The sequence below is a fragment of the Delphinus delphis genome, chromosome 1, assembly GCF_949987515.2.
Source record: "Delphinus delphis chromosome 1, mDelDel1.2, whole genome shotgun sequence".
Classification (NCBI taxonomy): domain Eukaryota; kingdom Metazoa; phylum Chordata; class Mammalia; order Artiodactyla; family Delphinidae; genus Delphinus; species Delphinus delphis.
The window spans coordinates 179,778,539-179,799,332 of NC_082683.1; the positions used below are offsets into that span (position 1 = coordinate 179,778,539).

At 49.4% G+C, this 20,794-nt stretch overlaps 1 protein-coding gene across 4 annotated transcripts; it reads left to right on the top strand.

Annotated features, from left to right (window-relative positions):
• Positions 1–951: 951 nt before the first annotated feature.
• On the top strand, positions 952–20,230 carry LHX9 (LIM homeobox 9). 4 transcript variants are annotated; one of them, XM_060011235.1, is made up of 6 exons: positions 952–979; positions 6,110–6,228; positions 8,157–8,359; positions 9,529–9,884; positions 15,774–15,976; positions 17,262–17,686. In XM_060011235.1, the coding sequence occupies exons 1-6, from the start codon at positions 952–954 to the stop codon at positions 17,517–17,519; spliced, it is 1,167 nt and encodes a 388-aa protein (XP_059867218.1). In that variant the 3' UTR covers positions 17,520–17,686. The 4 variants fall into 4 exon arrangements, with proteins under 4 accessions (XP_059867218.1, XP_059867209.1, XP_059867225.1 ...); XM_060011226.1 differs by lacking the exon at positions 952–979 and adding an exon at positions 12,682–12,687 and having other exon boundaries at positions 6,028–6,228; XM_060011242.1 differs by lacking the exons at positions 952–979; positions 17,262–17,686 and adding an exon at positions 20,174–20,230 and having other exon boundaries at positions 6,028–6,228.
• The last annotated feature ends 564 nt before the right edge of the window (positions 20,231–20,794 follow it).

Sequence of the window (20,794 nt, forward strand, 5' to 3'; positions counted from 1 at the left end):
TGAGCAATCAGTGGCTTAGCCCAGCTCCCTGCAGGAGCTACCGCCCGCTCACCGTCTATGCAGGCACCAGCTGGCAGCAGCATCTTTGAGGTAGCAGCACCTGGAAGGCCAGGGCCGGATGGAGACCCGGGAGCCCAGGGCGCGCCGCGGGACTCCAGCCCTCCCGCTGCGCCCAAGGCTCATGATGCTCTCGGCTTTATGAGGTTCCCAAACGGCCGAGTCCTCCATTAACACCTTCCCTGATTACTGAGAGGCTGGAAGGGCTGAACGCGGCCTCGGAGCTTGTCTCCCTGCACTGGTCCGCGTCTGTGTCCTCTGCCCACCCCTTTCTCCTCCTGTTCCCGGTCTGGAAGCATAAATAGAAAATAAAAGACAGGTGGAGGGAGCTGCGGGTCAGAGGTGAGGGATTCGGGTCAATTCCGACGGCGGGGGAGAGAGAGGGGGAGAGAGAGAGAGAGAGAGAGAGAGAGAGAGAGAGAGAGAGAGAGAGAGAGAGAGGGAGGGAGGGAGAGAGAGAGAGAACCATCCACCCACCCAGCCACCGGTTGACTTATTTATTTGGATTAACAGAGGACCCCTTGGCGAGATCTGGGGACTGGCTCGCACCTCTGGCCGCCGCCTCCCGCCCTCCCTCGCCGAGGACCGGGTTCTTGGGCGGGAACGTCTGGACCTCAAGGTAAGATCCCGATGGGGGTTGTCTGTCCGGAGCAGTTTTCCGCCCTCGGCGTGAGCCCGACCGCCCGGCTCCCGGGAGCGCCCCGGGCACCTACCGGAGGCTGCCCGGCTTCCCTCGAGGCCTCTCGGTGCCAGAGGCCGCGGCGGGAGGAGCAGATGGGACGCGCCCCCCGCGGGTGGGAGGCGCTCGGGGCCCCGGGCCGCACCTCGGAGCTGATGCGCTCGTTTCTCCGCGGTGCAGCCACCATCGCTGAGTGACCCACGCCAGCTCTCAGAATGCTGAACGGCACCACTCTAGAGGCAGGTGAGTTACACGCCAGGCTCTTTCTCTTGCCCTTTCTCTTAGGCCGGAGCATATATTGTGCGGGTGTGTGAGTGTGTGTGTGCACGCGCGTGTGCACGCCTTCACCGGGTGGGAAGAAGAGGGGTTTGTGTTTGTCTTAGAAATTAAACCGCGAACCGTAGGCTCTAAGATACACGGTCTCGTTCCGAGTCTCCTGACAGCATTCCTGAAATCCGCGTTCCCCTCCTCTTGCCTTTCTCTCTAAGGTCTGAGTTACTCAGGGCGGAGGCGCTGGGGGCGGAGGTCACGGTGCCACTAAGCCGCGAGGTGTCCGGGCGCGAGGGATGCGCTCCGGGTCCTTCGCGGAGCTGCTGGGGGCGTCTCTTCACTGGAAGGGATGGGGCGGGGACGGGGGCAGGAAGACGTCGCTTCTCACCCATTAGGGCTTAACTGGAAACTGGTTTCACCCCCTCTGTTGGCTCAACCTGACCCGCGCGTAGCCGTTTCTGCGGGCGATCTCCGCGGACGCGGGGGTGGCGAGGGGCGGGGGGAGGCTCCCTTTATTCCTGCGGCTGCTGCGGGCCCGCCGCGCGGCAAACCCCAGGTAAAAGACCTTCAGATTTCAGAAGCGCGGTCTCCGCCACCGGCCGGCCGTCCCTTGCAGAAGAACCCAGGGGCGTTGGAGGCAGAGGTTTGAAGGGAGCGCGCAGCGGGCCGGAGGCCTCGCGGGGCTAGGGGGATGCGTGGACACAGGGCGCACCCGAGGGCAGGGCCCGGCGCGCCGGCCGCGCGGAACGGGCTCCCGGCTGAGGTGCGCAGCGGCCCGCCCGCGGGGCTCCCTCTCCTCGCGCTGGAGCTCGCGCACCCCGGCGCCGCTCAGCCCGTTCCCATTCCGGCTGGGGGGAGGCCGCCCTCCTAGTAGGACTGAATCCGAGGGGCGCCCTGGCGGCGGCGCCAATCTGGATCGGCCACCCTTGGTGTACACAGAGTTTCCCTGCGCCCACGGACGGAGAAGGGCCGGCTTGCCTCCGGGCTATGCTCTGGCCTCCCGCCCAGCGCAGACCCCGAGGCATCCAGGGCTGGTTGCGCGGCTCCAAGCCTCAGGACGGCGCCGACTCTCCCGGACCCTGGGATGCTCAGGACGGCGCCCAAAGACGGACACCGCTCCAAGAGCTGCACCTTTCAGACCAAGGAGGCGCCTCAACTAGCTTAATTGGGTCAGGCGGAAAGGCGACCTCTGCCCTTTTCAGGGCAAACTCGGGGCACAGGATCTTGGCCTCCAAAATTCAGGTCTGAAGAGACCTTGAGTCGCTTATTCTCTCAGTCGAGGCAGGGTTTCCCCTTGGGACCCTAAAGCCTCCGTTGCCGCTTGATCAAGCCGCGCGTTCCCTTTGCTTCCCTCTCCACCCCTCTGGGGAGGGAGTGGGAACCCGGGACCAGGCTGCCGCCCTAGCGGAGATTCCGAGGCCCTGACCCTCAATCCCGACTCCTCTGCCCCCGATCCTAGCCGCCCGCTTTCCTCAAAGCGGCCGCTGTAAGCGGCTGGGTGGCTGGTGGAGCAGAAAGGCAAGAGCGGACGAAGTGGGCTCCGTCGTGACGGAGGGCAGTCCCTGGCCAAGGTTCTGCCGCCCTGCTCCAAATAGAGCTTTGAGTTTAGAGGGGAGATTCGAGATGCCCCTCCGGGCCGCGGGGGTAGGGGTCCCTGCACCTGTCCCATTGAGGGATGCGGGGACTCAGCCCCAGGAACTGGTGGGTGCGGAGCACTTGAGGGTCATTCGGCGGGCCCCGGGCCCCAGCAGCTCTTCTGGAGACAGGAAAGAAGGCAGAGCCACCAAGACGCTCTCCTTAAAGTGCTTTGAGAGTGGTGGGCTGGGGGACACTCTTAGGCCATCTCCCCGAGGCTGCAAGACAAAAAGGTTAGGACGTCCCAGGGCACGCGCCCAATTCTTGGAGAAAATATCCTCCGCTCCCATGGGCTTCCTTTTTCAGGAACTGTGAGAGGAGACAGGGCTGGAACGACGGGGAGGGATTTCCGATCTCCCCAGAACTAAGGAGGACTTCCCGAACTCCAGCAGCCCCCCTGCCCCACCCCTAGCTCTCTGCAATCTTCCTGCACTGGCTGAGAAAGAAGAATCCTAGCAGTTCTCATCTTTATGGGAAATAGCAAATCCCACCCGGCACAGGAACTTGCAACCCGAGTTTTATAAGAAAAAGCAGGGATAGCTGGGCTCCAACCTGGAAGCTGATGGCAGGAGGTCCTCTGCCCTGCCTGTACCCGATTCACAATGAACAAATCTGCGTGCAGCGGCTGACGGAAGGACCGAAGGATTGGTGGGCTCACAGGACTTCTGTGCCTGGCTTCCCTGGAGACTTCACAAAGTTCTGGCTTTTTCTTGGAGTTGTTTGTTAAGCTCTCACTTAATGAAGTCTCCGAAGTTTCAGCCCTTGCAAGGAGGCAGTGGTGTTCTTGGGTTCTTTGTTGTTTTTGCTGAGCAGGACCGAAATCCAACAATAGCCAAACCCACTTCTGAACATCCACATGGGGGGGGGGGTGGCGGCGGGGGGAGTTAGCCTAGAAACTAGACAAAGCGGGTCCCTGGATTGAGGTCCCATATTTACTTTTTCCTTGGAGCCTCCTTGGGTTAATTGACTGATGTTCTTCTCAAAGACCCCTCCTCTTCCTACCCCCCCTCCCCAGTCCCAGTCACCGCCTTGTGGGAAGGCAGTCTGCCCCTTTGTGAGAGGACCTGCTGTCTCTGAAAGAGCTGCTGCCCCCAGCCTCAGCGTTTGTGCACGTGGGTTTGAAAAGCTCATTGATTTCCATCCAAAGGGGCTAATTACATTACTTACAGTAAATAGCAGCCCTGCTGTCCAGTAGGGCTGCCAAAGTGAGGGGAGGTCTCCAGCTTAGTTCACTTGATTGGCTTCATTTCTGTGTGAAATTGTGTTTTATGAGCTGTATTCTGGCACCCGGAGGACCGTAACAGCGTCCAGTCTGCAAATAACATTATTTTTGACCCAGAGAAAAGAGTAAGGGGGAAGCAGTGGAGTCTTGGGTTTCGTGGTACAGGTGACTCCAGCAGCTTCAGAAGGTGATGCTTTGGGGCAGGAAGTCAGGATCTGCACCATTCTTCTCTTCCTTCCTTTCCTTTCTACTCCCTCTCTCATTTCCTTCCTCCCCCATGCTCTTCCTTTCTCCCTCCCTCCCTCCCTCCCTTCCTTCTTTCCTTCCCTCCTCCCTCCCTCCCTCCCTCTCTTCTTCCCTCTCTCCCTCTATCTTTCTAGATTTGGCCACCGTTCCATGTCGGGCTCCTCCCGAGGGAAGCGAGTGCGCCACCAGGGGACTCCTCCAGGTGTCCGGGACGTGCCGGGGAGAAACGGGCGGTCCCGGGAAAGCCGACGGGACGCGGTGGGAAACAGGCGGCCAGAGGGAGGACGGCGCAGAGCAGAGCGCAGCCGGGGCTTCCTCCTCTCGGCTCAGAGCTGGGTCGGTTCCTGCCGCCCCCGCTCTCCGCTTCGGGCCCCTAGGGGGCTTCTGGTGGTTTGAATGAATCGACAATATCAGAGTATTGTGGACACTTTTTAATAGGGCCGAGGAGGGGCCTCCGCTCACGGGAACAGAGGGAGACAGAACAATCCTGCCTCTTGTGAGGCGCGGGGCTGCCATTCTGCTTGTCGGCTCTCACCTTCCCCTCCTCCACGGCGAGAAGCCCCCTTCACATCCTCCTAAATGTGTGGCGCGTCCAGATTTACGAGCCCCCAGTCCAGCCGGGGCAGTGGGACGCGCGCCCGGTCCCGGGGGGCGGCGCCAAGTTCGCGCGAGTCCCCGAGTTGCTGCCCACATTGACAAGTTTCATACGGGACACGGGACTCGCCATCGGTTTCCCTCCAAACCTGAACTGGGTGAGAGACTACATCCCCCTGTGGTCACGGTTCAGTTGCACATCACGTCTCCAAGCCCACGGCCTTTCCCCTACACTGATTTGTCAAAGAAGAATCTTTTTGCCAGAAGTAAACTCCAGATACATAGGCTCTTCTAGCTCCTTTTCGCTTTGGGGGTTCCTTCAGTGCCTGCTGGGGTCGGGAGCCCTTGGGCAGGTGAAGCAACTTACTTTTAAAAAGTGAATTGAGGAAGAGGGGATGGGGAGGACAGGAATGTCTGTTCAATATTTACTTATTTGGGGTTCCCATAAGCTGGGGACCAGAAAGTCCACAAGGAGGAAACCTAAAGGTGGGAGCTGACATTCTGCATATCTTGAGCCGGGGTCTGATCTTGAACTTGGACCAAACAGGCCGTCTCTCTGCCTTCTGCGCCAGGGCGGGGACAATAAGGGCTCCTTTTTCCCTTTAAAACGTGATTGCTGGGAATTCTTGGAAGGGTGTGTGTGTGTGTGTGTGTGTGTGTGTGTGTGTGTGTGTGTGTGTGTTGGGGGGAAGTAAATGCCCCCTCCTACTGCCTCCCCCCTACCCCCCCCCCATGTTTGTCCCCACTTGCCCATCGCCAGGGGGTTGAGAGGAGTATGACAGGTCTTTGTTGTCTGAATAAAAATCCGTGGCAGCTCCGGGGAGAGAACTCCTCCTACTAAATTATCAAAAATGGGCTGGCTTTAGTCTCTTAACAAATTGGACACAGCTCCGGCGGCAGGAGCAGTCCCCAACCCAACCTACAGGCACTGGGAACTTGCAAGCAGCCAGGGACCGCTGAAAATAGCACTTCTTTTTCTTTCTTTGTGTTCAAAACTATTTTCTTTCTTCACCAGATTTTGTTTTCCTCCCCCCGCTGCAGTTGTTTCCCATTAGTAACTCGATCTCTCAGAGCAGTAAGATTCTCTAGCCTTCGCCTCCTTTCCCCTCCGCCCGTGTTTGTTTGTTTTCCGCACATCTCCTTCAGGGAGCCGCTGGGGCTTTTTCTCCCCCCTTCTTCTTTTTTCCTTTCCGAGCAGACCAATTTCCACTCAGTCTGCCTCTTTCTTTCTTCTTCCCTCTCGCCCCCTCGCCCTCTGTCCCCGAGCGTCTCCGCAGCCCCCCATCGCGCCGCCTCTGCGGTCCCTGCTTCTCCTTCCCTCGGATGAGCTGAGAGCCACGGGAGTGTGTATATGGAAATAGTGGGGTGCCGAGCAGAAGACAACTCGTGTCCTTTCCGCCCCCCAGCCATGCTCTTCCACGGGATCTCCGGAGGCCACATCCAAGGCATCATGGAGGAGATGGAGCGCAGATCCAAGACCGAGGCCCGCCTGGCCAAAGGCGCCCAGCTCAACGGCCGCGACGCGGTAAGGAAGGGCCGGCGCCGGCGGGAGCCGGGCGCCCGTGCGCGCGCGGGGCAGCCGAGCCGAGCCTCCCCGGCGGCCGACCGAGGATGGCGGCTCGTGGGGGCGTCCGCTCCAGGTTGGCGGTGGCTTATCTCTGGTCCGCCTGGCTACAGGGTAAGAAAGGGCTCTTTTCCGATTTGAATTGTCTACGCTCCTGACACCCCGAGCTCGCTCCCTTCTGCCGCAGCTGGTCCCGGGAAAGCAGGGAGAACCGGGCGCGAGAGGATGGGGTCGTCCTCTCCTCCGGACCTCAGATTCCCGGGCCCCTCCCCGGCGAGGATCGGCGGCCGGAGGGCGAGCTGGTGCGGGCCACGGGCTGCCGGCGCGCGGCCGAGCGTCCGGGCCGAGCTGAAGCCTGGTGACTCTAGTCCCTGGGTCTGGTGACCGGACATTTGGCGCGGACTAGAATGCGACTGGGCTCCCTCCAGCTCTCCGGATGCTCGGAACGTGGAACCTTCAAACCCCGCGAGTTTCGGGGTCTCTGGCAGCTCATCTGGGCCCTTTGAGTGAGACAGGACTGCGCTCAGCTCTCGGGCCGGGCGGGTATGGTGTGCAGGGGACTCTAATAGAAAATCCGGAGGAGTGGGGCACCTAGCCCAAGAGCGAGAACTTTCCAACCCTTAAACGCTGTGATCGACCACCTCTGTCGATTACATACGTAGGATAAAAGTCATGCTAGCTTAATAAAGAAAACCAATGAATAATCTATGTGCTCGCCTTTCCCACTTACGAGCCGGAGGAGGGAAACTACGAAAGTCTCCGGAAATGATTTCAGCCGAACATAGCTGTGTAGATCCTCAGGCATCACACCGGGAATTGTGGCTCAAACTAAGTCGGTAGACTGCCCTGGGCGGGTCAGCGGTATTTTGGGTCCACCAAGTAGCCGCGTTGGTGGATGTTTCTACATTTGCAAAATGAATTCAATGCAGGCCCTTGTCTGAATAAAGGGCGAAACTTTACTTTTCCAGGCCCGCCAGAGTTTCGTGGGGGAAGTCCAACCCATTTCTGCTAGTCCTGAGGGAAATGTACAGCGGTTAACTTCTATTTTTCCCCCTTTTGTGGCTACCCTGTTTAAAAACAAAAAGCAGTAATCCAAACCCGAATTTCACAGCGGGGCTGCGCTTGTTAAGGCGAGGTGTCCCCATCCTTGCTGTGTCGTGGGGACGCAGGCGGGAAGCTTAATTTGGGCATTAAAAAGATTTTCAGGACAAAGATCTCCTGGATATGTTGATGCCAGGGAAAGAGGGCCCGTGCAGAGGGGATAACGGACCCTCCCCGGGAACAGGCACGGTACACCCTTATTAGGGGAAGGACCAATAACCCTTAAGATTGGAGAACAGCAAGATCTGTCAAATACATCCCGATCAAAACAATGTCGACCAAATTATGAGCACCAGTATAAAAACCTCTCCCTTCCTTTTAATTTCAACGTTGCTTATAAGGATTTAAAGAAATAGCAATGTAATAGTATTTGTTGAAAAAACAGTATGTGCTTGTTCAGATCGCCTTTCCTTTCTCCAATAACAATTTCCGTTGTTTTATTTCGTGCGCACCGGAACCCACAATTTTTAACTTTTAATTATTCGAGTTTGGAAACATCCACCAAACTATAGTCCGTGCGCTCCTAGCCCTTTCGAAACAGGCTCTAGGTGGCCGGCGCGTGTTTTTAGGTTAAGTCCGGGAAGGACGCGGACGCCGCGTTCAGGCGGACGCAGTAGAAAGCGTGCGAGTCGCAGAGGGAAAAATTGCAAATGTTCCTCCGACGTTTGCCTTTGCGCAGGGGCCCCTGACCTTGCGGCGCTCGCCGAGGCCGAGGGCTGGCGCCGCGAAGGGTACCCGCGTGGGGCGGCCCCGCGCGCCCTCCTGACGCCGCGCGCGCTTCCTTGCAGGGGATGCCTCCGTTGAGCCCTGAGAAGCCCGCCCTGTGCGCCGGCTGCGGGGGCAAGATAGCCGACAGGTACTACCTGCTGGCCGTGGACAAGCAGTGGCACCTGAGGTGCCTGAAATGCTGTGAATGTAAGCTGGCCCTCGAGTCCGAGCTCACCTGCTTCGCCAAGGACGGTAGCATTTACTGCAAGGAGGACTACTACAGGTATTCCCACCCCTATCCCTTACGCCCTGGCACACCTGGAGGGGTCACCTGCCCGAGCCCCGGAGTCCCCTCCCTGTCCCCAGCCTTTGGTCCCTTGGGGGTACTCTTACCAGTCCCCAGACCAGAGAAGCCCACTGCGTGCGCCTTCAAGCTGCAGCATCCCCATCCCCGCCAGACGCGCGGGGAGGATGCGCGCGGATAGGGGCACCCAAGGTCCAGAGCTTGATCAGCGACTATCCCGCTCAGGGGGAGCTTGGCAGCTCGGCCGAGGGGATTGGGCAAATCTCGGAAGGGTAAATGAACGTTTCTCGGTCCACCGAGACGAAAGCGGTTTTTTTTTTTTCTTTTTTCCGTTTACTACGAACTAAGCAAGGCCCGTGCCTTGGAACTCAACTGGTGGCCGGGGCAGCAGCAACTGGTGGCAGGTTTTCGCGGGTGGGGGGGGGGGGCGGGAACTCACGTAAAGGACCATGAAAAGGAGTGATCGCTGTCGCCGAAACCCAGGCCTCTCAGTTCCGAGATGCCGTTCCCGCTGGTTGGAACCTGCCCGCCAGCCTCGAGAGACGCCGGAGAGTCAAGTCGCCGGCAGCTTGTTTATTGATTCTTCCCAGGTCTGCTTTTGGACTGGGGACGCGAGTGTTGTGCAGGGACTCGACTCCGCTCTCGGCTGAGGCAAGAAAAGTGGTTAAAAAAGAATTAGCTTCCCTCTGCAAAACTGTCCTTTTTCTTCCAGGGCCGTGTCTGAATGCTTTCAGGCACGCTCACGCTTCCATAAATAGTAACACCCTTCGTTTGTATGTTTTGTAATCGAGGAAACGTTTTCACTTGACATCGCAATGTAATATTCTTAACATAGTGTTGTGAGTTAGCCAGTGCAGGGTTTGTTTTTGGTTTTGTTTTTGCTTTTTAAAATTTTCACTTTACAGAGAAGAAAACGGAGGATCAGTTACCCGATTCTTCTGAATTTAATGCAAGGGTTCTTTGTCTTGTTCACCAGAGCAGGTCAATGAGCAAATAAAATTAATGTCCAAGTGGGCATGGGTCCTCCCCTCCCGGACCCCTCCCAGGTCTCAGTCTTGGGCCACTGCTGACCATGCCCCAGGTGTCACAGTGGGAGGTGGCCCTGCCTTTGCCTCCACCAGCGCCCTGACTCGACTGTTTCCTTCCAGAAGGTTCTCTGTGCAGAGATGTGCCCGCTGCCACCTTGGCATCTCCGCCTCCGAGATGGTCATGCGCGCCCGAGACTCCGTCTACCACCTGAGCTGTTTCACCTGCTCCACCTGCAACAAGACCCTGACCACGGGCGATCATTTTGGCATGAAGGACAGCCTGGTGTACTGTCGCGCCCACTTCGAGACCCTCTTGCAAGGGGAGTATCCACCTCAGCTGAGCTACACCGAGCTGGCGGCCAAGAGCGGCGGCTTGGCCCTGCCTTACTTCAACGGCGCTGGCACCGTGCAGAAGGGGCGGCCCCGGAAGCGGAAGAGCCCCGCGCTGGGGGTGGACATCGTCAGTTACAACTCAGGTGGGCGCCCAGCCCCTCCCCAGTGCCCCTGTAGCCCTAACCTCCTCTGCTCAGAGGAGAATTCTATCCAGCTCCTTCCCGTCCAAGACCTGGCTGCAAGACGGTGCTTTCCTTAGCACGACCCTTTTCTCACTACAGCTCCCTTTCACCCAGAAAGAAGGGAGAGGTGGAGAGAGGGAAAGAGGGAGAGAAGAGGGGGAGGGAGAGGGAGAACAGGTGAGAGAGACCTTTTTGTAGTTTGGGGCAGAAAACACATTCATAAGGCTGCAATGACTTCCCCCAAACAGGCCAGGCCAAATCCTTGTTGCCCATTAGTTAATGAGCCCATTAGTTTCTGGCTCCCAGTTGGAGCAAAACAGCCCCAGGGCCATTCCTGAGTGGAGGCCAAATTATAGATCCTGGAGGAGGTTTCCCTAAATACTAAAAAAGAAAAAAAGAAAAAAAAAAGAAGTCTTTAGAGCCCAACCCCAGCCTGTCTAGAAAGGGCAGAGGCTGTGGTCACCAGCCCAGAGTTAATCAGGGAAACAGTTGGCAAGAGTGTTGAAAAACCAAATCCCTGATCTTGGTGAAAAGCAGCTGTAGGGGTGGGAGTCACTCTCCACAGCTGAGCTGGCCTGCTCCTTCCCTGGGTCAGGGGACCCATCCAGCCAGCTCCTTCCCTGTGGGATAAACCATCCAGACACCCAGACCGCCCTGAAGACTGGAAGAACCTCCAGGTCAGGCCCTCTGAGGAGGCTTAGTGGTGTCACAGGCTGCTCTTCTGTCCTCCTCCAGCTTTCTCTCTTAATTCAAAACAAAATGCAGGCAACAGGCCAGAGAGCACGCTTTCCTCCTTGCTTTGGGAGGCGCACACGTTATCATTCATCAATCTCTCTCACTCACCGGTTTCTCATTGTTGGTAGCCCGCCCTCACCTGCCATCCCCCAGGTGAGGATGGTGACAGGCCCTGAGGACCACAGTCTAACTCCAAGAGGGATGGAAGCTCTTCCGGTGAGTCCCAGCCACTGGAAAAGAGGTTCCAGAAAGCCCTAGGATAACTTTGGGGCAACCTAAGGGTTGGTTTAGCTGCTCTGACGCCCTGTCCCCTGGCCTGGCCCCAGATGGAAACCTCAGCAGGCAGGAGACTCAGGCCAGGGGAGTCCATTCTATTGGGAAGGACCTTGGGGACCTCATGGTGGCAACCCCTGTCTGTTACCATGAGCACCCAGATACCAGCCAAAGGGTGGGCGCCCAGAGCACGGATCTTGCCTGTTTTTCTCTTCCAGTCCCCATGTGCCTGGTGTGGTGTGTGAGCCACTGTGGCTCAATGGTAAAGGGACACTGTCCCGTCAGATAAGTGACTTGCCCAGGGTCACACAGCCAGTGTGTGCTAGAGGAATCTGGAGTCCTGCTCGGGCCCACAGCTTTCAGGGTCCCCGCAGGCTGAGTGGGCTCTGCCCAGCTCTCTCCTCGGCTTCCTCCTGGTTCTAGGGAGGTTTTCACAGAAAAGGCGCAGCGGGTGGTGTCCCAAGGAGCGGGGACCCAGCGTGACTGTACTGGTCCCAGGGGGTTCAAGCCCGGGTCACTGGGCAGAGGCGGAGGGCCGGCTGCCGGCTGAGACGCTGACCAGCTGGGTTGGTGTCGCACAGCGGGCGCACCCCTGGGTTTTGCCAACCCCCCACCGGAGGTCGGGCTGCGCACTGCCCTTGCTGTGCCCGAGGCTGGGGCTCTGGTTTGGGGCCACGGTGCCCAGCGCGCTTACTTGGGCTCCTTTGATGCGTGGTCCCCGGGGCAGGCTGGGCAGGGCACTAATTGTTCTCTGTTAATAGAAGATGACATCGGAATCTCCAGCCACAGACCAAGGCCCTAATGCCCTAATTAGAGTGAGAGAGATTGACAGAGAGAGAGAGTGAGAGAGAGAGAGAGAGAGAGAGAGAGAAACTAGCCAGGCTTTTGGAGACAGGGAAGCCCTCAGCCAGAGAAGGTCCAGAAGTGTGGGGAGATTTCTAGCCAAAGGTGGCAAAAGCCTGGGCTTTCGCTTGTTTATTTAACCTAATTAGCTACGTTTGATTTCGCCTTGATCTTACTTTACGTGAGAAAGATCCACAGAGCTTTAGGGTCAAGAAAATTGTGCTTCTCCGAGGAAAGCTAGAGAGTACACATTTATTTCTTAGAAAGAACGAAAATCTCTTTCCACTTAGGCCTTCAGTTTGCAAATTAGTGCCGCTACAAGGTTATGGAGGAAGTTGGTGCTCTCCTTCATCAAGGAGGGAAAAGTAAGGGAGGGGCCTCCCTGACCCCAGGGAGTTTGTAGATCACACCACTGCAGAGCCGGTGCCTCTTAATTAACATCCGCCTCCTCCCTTCTGGACTTTTCCCAGATACGAGCAAATAGCATAGAGTTAAGATCAGGTGAAAATGATCTAGAGAAACTGGGTTAAAGATGCCTGACCAGAAATCAATCTGCCATTAAAAAAAAGTTTATGAATCCAATGTCAGTTTGTTACTATAAGACTAGCCAAAGAAACACTTCAGTGCATTAAAAACACGTTAAAGGGCAGACAGTAAAATGGACCCGCGGTTTTAGCTCGTTATTTTAGCTTTCTTTGGAGCCATCTCTGCTTAAGTGTAAATCTCAGAAAAGACTAATGTTGATACTAAACACATCTAATTTATACACTGATATATTTTCAAACACATGTACACAGAATATGTTTATGATTCAGACTTCCAGAGATGGGAAGCTTGGCAAAGATCAGCGAGTGCTCGACATAAGGCAAACGCCTTTTCATGAGACTCTTCCTGATGTAGTTTGTAGCTCTTTGTACAGATATCAGGCAGATATTTTAGAAAGAGACCTGGAAAGTTTATCTGGGATGCTGGATTGAAATGCAGCCCTCCAGGGTGAGAAGAGGATTTAGTCTGGGGCAGGTAGCTCTTGTTTGGGTAATTTAACATTAATTGAGAGACTAAATTTTTGCCACTTCCCCGAGTCTCCCTCCTTAGGGTCTTTATTGGCTTCCAAACTTCAAAAGCTGCCTGCAGTCGTTAAATTTGCCTGGCACTGACCCCTAGTGGTCTCCCAGGGATCAGTTTTCAGAAGGTTACACACCTGCAGAATAGAAACTCACTTCAGGATAGGGGACCATTCCATAAATGACTGGAGAATAAAATATTTAGATCTTCTAATTAACTTTATAGTGCCAGATGTGTACTTACAGGTGTATGTTTAAGACAGTCTTAAGAGATTTATCATATCTTCTCATAATTCGGGGGGAAGAAAACCCCTGTAGCTTTAAAAGTAGACCCTGGGAAAACGCAATCACTTGCAAGTTTATGTGAGGCATTCATAGTAAATACACGTAATTTAGGCCAATACACTGCGTTACTCTGTAGATGACATAGATTGCTCTATTAGTTCACATAATATAACTGATCACACAGTTTATCTGTTTATATTAATAACAGTTTAATAAAGAGCTAACAATCTTTTTGCACAGTGAATTGTATTCTATGTGAAAACAAGTCCCATAATTGTGTTTAATACACTATAATTCTCTGCTGAGTTCTTAATCAGCAATAATGGATATAGAATGCATATTCAGAGAAGCAATTTTATCAAACCTGTCTATAATGTTTTTCATAAACTTCATTTTAAAGACTAATGAGTATATAGTTAGGATAGGAATCAAACCCATTTCTAAGAAATAATAACTTGGGTGGGGGTGGATGGTTAAGGGCATTACTTACGTACCAAGTTAAGTCTTCTACCTCAAATGTAATATTCCATTTAATGTGCTATTCAGGAAGGGTTACACATCACTCACCTATGACAGAATTGAAATCTTACTTGAAGAAGCCTCCAATGACTAAGGTGTGCCTCTTTGACTGTTTTGGTGTGGCTTCATTTATAATCTGGTTGTGAAATATAGCTCAGTTTACTGGAGATAAGTATAGTTTTATAGTCGGTCATGAGATGCTGTTTCATCCATCTGAGGATACAAAAGTGCAATTCTGTAGAATATTTGAACTTGACATCTCTCCCCGGGGATGCAATAGGATAAAATGTAAAGCATATTCTCTCTCTTATTTCTGGGTACAAGTTACCCTTTCTGGTGGAGTTTAAGGAGCCTCTGTTCAACATTTGGCCGTATATATCTAACTTGTATTCCATTTCAAGTTGATTTGACTTTGCATTTATAGTCACTCGTGATTTTACGGACGAACAAAGATTCAAAATCTTGATCGAATGCTCGTTGAGCTCCTGGCCCTGTGCATGACTTAGAGGACCCGATGGTGAACATGATAGAGCCTTTCTCTCCACGAACTCAATTGCTCTTTTGCCAAGTGTGCCCTCTTTATGGATTTCATGGAAATATGAACAAAGGAGACATTAGTCCATGCCTAGTCTTGTTACATTAGGGAGAATTTCTTAAGTGGATTTTGTGATGCAGCTGACTCTTGTTGATGACTATAAAACTACTGGGTTTCTGTATATATACTGATATACAATTGTACTGATATACAATTTAAAAGTAATTGTAACCAGAGAATAGCAGGCAAATACTATTTTCTCAAGCAGAATGAAAGAGGTAATAGTAAGAGATGTCTCACTTCTTTCAAGATTCAGGTTTCTCCCCCCCATCTCCCCCAGGGAAACGACCAGGTTGACTTTAGATATTCTATTATAATGCACTAACATGCACGATGATCAGTGTGAATATATATGAGATAAACATCTGAAGTAAGGTTTAAAGGGGAAAAAAAACCCAACCCTGCCATGCCCTTTAAGTTGCGAAGTTGGCTGAATCAGTAAATATTTAGCAAAATGTTTTCATTTTGTAATCATATTTCTTATGCAGAGCCAATAGGTTATTGGAAATGACCTCTTAAATGCACATCTTTACATCCTGGGGATAAGGACTTTGAGGCATGTTTCAAAGGCTGGGTTGTTTTGCCCTCAGTGTTGAGGGAGCTGTGCAAGGGGTGTTGTGATGCCGCCCTCCTTCTGCCCTGCCAGCCAGGGACACAGCTCAACCCGCCTCCGTACCACGTGCCAGAGCAGACGGGGCCACGATCCTAGAGGGACGCCAGAGCCTCTGAACTGGGAGCTGTGGGGTGCGCTGCAGGCATGAACCGAGGGAAGAAAAGTCTGCACTCCTTCTCTTTCAGAAATATTTACTAAAATAACTCCAAGGGAAAACTATTTTCATCCTGGTTAGCCCTACGCTAAGCAGTTATAGCTAAAAGCCCTCAAAAATAATATTCCTACGGTTACATAAGAATCCTGCAAATTTGTATTTTCTAACTTCTCTCCCTTGTCCAGCCACTTTTTAACTTTTTCTGGAAACGTTCTAGGATTAGCAGAAAAGGCTAAAAATTGGAACACAGATTCTTCCTTCGTTGGGGGGCTCTCCCAGACCTTCAGATGTGAGAGAGCTGAAATTACTCGCTCGCGTATCTTTCATGCCTTCAGAGAATACACCTCATCTCACAAATACAGACAAAACGTGGAGTCTCTAAAAACTGTGTGTGGAGCGGTGGTGTGCTGATACACATAAATATAGTAGAAAAGGGTTTTTTTCTTTTCCCTCTTGGAGAATATTTCTCTTCCTCCCACACTTAGAGCTTATTCATCTTTTCAAGGTTTTCTAGCAACCATTAAGCCGAAGAGGGGATTTATCTAATCTTTTTCTTCTACCTAAACTTCGGGTGTGTCCACATGAACAGACTAGTTTGGAGGTCGTGGGCAATTAACCTCTTTCTTTTGTCTGGCTCCCACTCATAATTGGGTCGACAGCTTTTTCCACCGTTGTTGTCGTGTCGTGACATTATCATGCCACCTGCCATCTTCTCAGCTAACGCAGGACTTTCCACTGAGCCCCTGTTTGTCCACTGTGACTGCAACAGGTTGTAACGAGAATGAGGCCGACCATCTGGACCGAGATCAGCAGCCTTACCCGCCCTCGCAGAAGACCAAGCGCATGCGCACCTCCTTCAAGCATCACCAGCTCCGGACCATGAAATCCTACTTTGCCATCAACCACAACCCGGACGCCAAGGACCTCAAGCAGCTTGCTCAGAAAACAGGCCTGACCAAAAGAGTTTTGCAGGTAAGAAACCTCCATCGTTGGCTGTGTATACATCTTCCCCTTGCAGTAAAAATAGTTCTCTTCCCTGTTTGGAGTGATACGGCTATTTCCTGTACTGCTTCTCATTAGTCTACCTTAGTTAGCTCCCTAGAGGGTACTGAGAGGTACCCTGTCAGGTAACTCCCTCAGTTACTCTAGGTAACTCCCTAGAGAGTGTACTGAGATTTTGCAGGGGCTTTCCGGAGACTGCCGAAAGAGAGACGCAGGGTCTTCTAAGATGCAGCCACATTCTCCCTGCAGATGGACAGACGGGTGCACCAAAGCCAGTTCAGCTTGCCTAGCTGCTCTGCAAACGCGGGTGACGTTATCCGCGCAAGCTGTGGCTTTGGAGACAAAGTTCACATTAGGGTCAGTGCACAGACTTGGTGGGGGGACCTGCTGGCGCTGTCTTACTTCAGCACACTCTTGGCAGCCTCACTACCTGTTGTGAGCTTCCAAATTCAAGACGACCCTTTTTGTCAACTCCTGAAAAGCCACAAGTATGGTTAGTGTCTCGGCAACCACTTGGAGAAAGTATTTTCCCATTTTAACCAACCATATTTCACAACTAAATACCGGGAGTGAGATCTGCTGTCCAACTGCTTTCCTAAACTCGTCATGGTAAGAATATGTAACTAGAGACATGATAGTGGGTTGCTGTGGGTCACCTGTGATGCTCTTACACTTTTCAGTGACAAATAGCAGGCATTTAAAATTCCACCCGCCAGTTTCCGGTTGCTTGGAGTCTGTGGCCCTCGGGGTTTTTCCTATGCAAGTAATACTTGCCATGTGTCAGACTCAAGAATAGGCTGAAATCTGTTTCAATGATGTTCATTTCATGCGAGTGATTCTTACTTTGTGAACCATTCCCTGACCTCGCCTGCCCTCATTCTCAAAAAGACGGTAGTTGAGGAATCAGGGTGTGTTTCCCTCTCTTCACCTCTGTGCCTTCATTTCCCCACGGTATCTCCACTTAAGCATCCGTAGCCCCCAAGCGGCATTGTTAATGCTGGGGCGGGGGCACACGTGCTGCTCAGAGGGTGTCCGTAGTCGTACTGGAATTACTCTGTTTTAAAAGAAAGCAAAAAAAAAAAAAAAAAAAAAAAAAAAGGGCCCTGCTTTCCCAAGAAAAATAAACAATTATATTTAAAAGAGAAAGATATCCCCCCCAAAAAAAAAGAAGAAGAAGAAAAAAAGGAAAGAGAGAAAAAAAAAAGAAGTATAAAAATAAACATCGGTAAAGAAATCCATTGGGATTGGTTTGCAGGTTTGGTTCCAAAACGCACGAGCCAAATTCAGAAGGAACCTTTTGCGGCAGGAGAATGGGGGTGTTGATAAAGCTGATGGCACGTCGCTTCCGGCCCCGCCCTCAGCAGACAGCGGCGCGCTCAGTCCACCCGGCACTGCGACCACTTTAACAGACCTGACCAATCCCACTATCACTGTAGTGACAGCCGTGACCTCTAACATGGACAGCCGCGAATCCGGAAGCCCCTCGCAAACTACCTTAACGAACCTTTTCTAACATTGGTGTTTTTTTTTTTTTAATTCTTCCTCTTCTTTTTATTATTATTCTAATGATTATTTTATTATTTACAAGACTTTTTTTTTTTTTTCCCCTAACCCACAAGATACTTGGGAAATAAAAACAACAGCTTGGTGTGTAGCCTCTGCAGCCACTTGGCAAATGAGTTTACAGTATTGTCTCCTTTACAAAGTGTATTTTTTTTTGTCTACAAAGTGTATTTGGATTTAAAAAAAATTAATTAGATCTTTCAGTCGGTAAGGGGAGTTTGGGAATCATTCTAATAAGTGCCTCTTAAAATTGTATGTTACTTATTTCCAGAATCTCGAAGAAAAAAAAAAGAGTGGTATTATGATGGGCAAATAATCATATTCCCGGTTATATAATTAGGTTAATAAAGAATCAGATAATTATTAAAATTATTTTTTTAATCTTGCAATTGTACGTGTACTTATGGAATTTTGAAAATTTCATATTGTCTTTTTTAAAATGGAAAAAACATGTTTTGATTATTCCTTTTTTTCTTTTACAATTGAGGAATATGGTTAAACAAGAGCATTAAGGATAGCAAACCTAAATATTAAGGATTAATTAGGTGGGAAATCTAACCAGGAATGTGACTCTTTTTTTCTCTTAGGGTGTACATCCCAACAAAACTTTCTTATTAGTTAGTTATTGCTTTTCAACATTTGAAAAATACTTAAACCTCCTGTGTATCCATAAAAATTCCAAACAGAATTTGAAATTCTGTACTTTTACCTCCTCAAGCTAAAAATGATAGTTATAAAACCATTCTTTCTAAATTATTTTTTTCCCAGGGAAAATGGAAATAAGCAAAATATAATTTTTTAAGAAGTTAAAAAAATCAGTATAATTTAATCAATAGCTCTTAATTGGCTTCAGCTGTACCATGATATTGTATCTGGCATTCTATACAAATAATGTTTAAAAAAAAACAACTTAGTAACATGCTAGCAATGAGAATTCTTTGGTTTTGTTTTGCTTCATTTTACTTTGACACAGGTTGATGTATTTGTCAGAAAAAAAAATTTCTGACAGTAGAGATTTGAGGTTCTTAGTTTTAAAGTAGATAAACTCAGAAGCCTTGTGGATGCTGATCTGAATATATTTCCTAGTTTACAGTAGCATTTTTTTTCTTTTAATTTAAGCTAAAATCTTAATGGTCTGGGCAGTGGTGAATGTTCATCTATATGCTTCTGTTGTAGTTAAATACCAATTAGATTGTGGATTTCCTAAAAAAAATAAAAATAAAAAAGAAGTCAAGATATATGTCTTGCTTTAGTGGATTGTTAAGAATAACTTTGCACATGTTCTCCACTTTTTGGACCCCTTAAATCTCCTCTGGTGGTCGAAGTGGCTATTTAATAGATTTTAAAGGTGTCCTTCTGGCTGTATAAATGTGTGGTTACATATTGACAGTTCACTGCCCACATTAAAGTGCATTATTGTAACTTTTGCTCAGGGTCTTTAGAAAATTAGCACAGAAAGTAGCTTATTTTTTAAAAAAAGATGATGGAAGATAACACTGTAACAGAAGAAGGTGTGATTGCCATTATATATTTAGCAAGTGTGGTTATCATCTTATATGGAGCTTAAATCTTGACTTTTCATATTTCTATTACATTTTGGGCATTTACCACTAACCAGACCAAACAACCTTGGTAAGGCTGAGATCTTATTAATACACTTTTACAGGTAAAATATTGATACTTATAAATTTTGTTCTTTGACAGAACAATATATGGTACTATAGATCTACTTTATTAAGTAGACTAATTATAACTCAGTTCTCCTATGTGCCTTATGAGATAACTTGGAAGTAAGTTTGTGAAAAATCAGGATATATGTGTTGTTTGTTAAATTAACTGTTTTAAGCCCTTTTGACACCTCACTAGTTTTGTACTGTTTTACCTCTTATTTCTGAAACTCTTTTTATGGTGTATCCTGTTAGAGGGGACAAACATGTCATAGAAAGCAGTTGTGCACTCTTCCCAATATAGTTGATAAATTCAATAATCTTATATATTGAGCTTCGTGTTTATAGTACAGTAAGTGGTCTAGCAAAATTGTCCATGTTTCTTTGTTTATTGATAAATGCATTGTATAGAAACTATTTCCCCTAAATATTTATGGACCAAACAATTGTGATATATCCTATTAAATTTGTGTGAATAAACGATTTTGAATCTAAGGAGTTTTATTTCCCATTAGTTTTACTTAAGGCTTAACTGTACTAGTGTGTTTTCGATTGTCTATTTGTAAAAGCTATTAAAACGGTAATATGAAAAATTTTAGATATGCAAACATACAAATAGCTTTTAGATTTCCAAACTTCTGATTCATTTTAAATTACCATTGCATATGTAGTGTAATTCAACTTAGAATTACTTTTAAATATATTTTCCTACAATAAAAGTAATGCCCCACTGATTTGACTCAGCCTGATTTTTAGAATTAAAAAAAAGATAATTAGCAGATAAAGTAATTGCATGAAAAGAAACCTTAAATATGATTAAGTTTAATGTTAGGTCTATTGAGCACAAATGGATATTTGTAAATCTAAATAGAAATTGCAGACCCCTAAAAGCCAAGTTGCTCTGTAGTTAATAAATTGTCACTATGATTTTTTTCAGGGAGAACAAATCTTGGGGCATTACAGCCAAACATCCCGACGTTTGAAAATTCCCTAAAGTATTAAAAGAAGGGGAAAAGTTTGATCGGAAATCCACTGCAGTGAAGACAAAGACAATATTAGGTTATGATAATCATACATTTAAAAATCTATTGAGCCAAAAAAAGAGAGACAGAGAGAGAGAGAGAGAGAGAGAGAGAGAAAGAGAAAGAAAGAAAGAGAGAGAGAGACCGGGAGACTTAAATGTCATTTACTGAATGTTAACAAAACTTCTGTTCTTTATGATGTCTAACACAAATGGAGGCTTAAAATTATATGGTTTTAAACAAAATTAGATAAATCGTGTATAAATCAGAGCAACCAGGCAGTAATATGCCCACCCCATATTTGAAGAAAATTATTGAATAAAAAATTCCCACACATTTGTCAAGCACAGTAGTTGTAAAATAAAATCCAAAAAACATTCATTTCACCTGCTTGCTAATGTGTATTAGTCCTCTCTGTTAATGGCATTTTCCAATTGTAAATTCAAAGAAAAGCTATCACTCATTTAAGAGTATAGGAATCAAAATCCAGTGATTTTAGTATTATTGTTTATTACTTCCTTTTTAAACAGAAATCT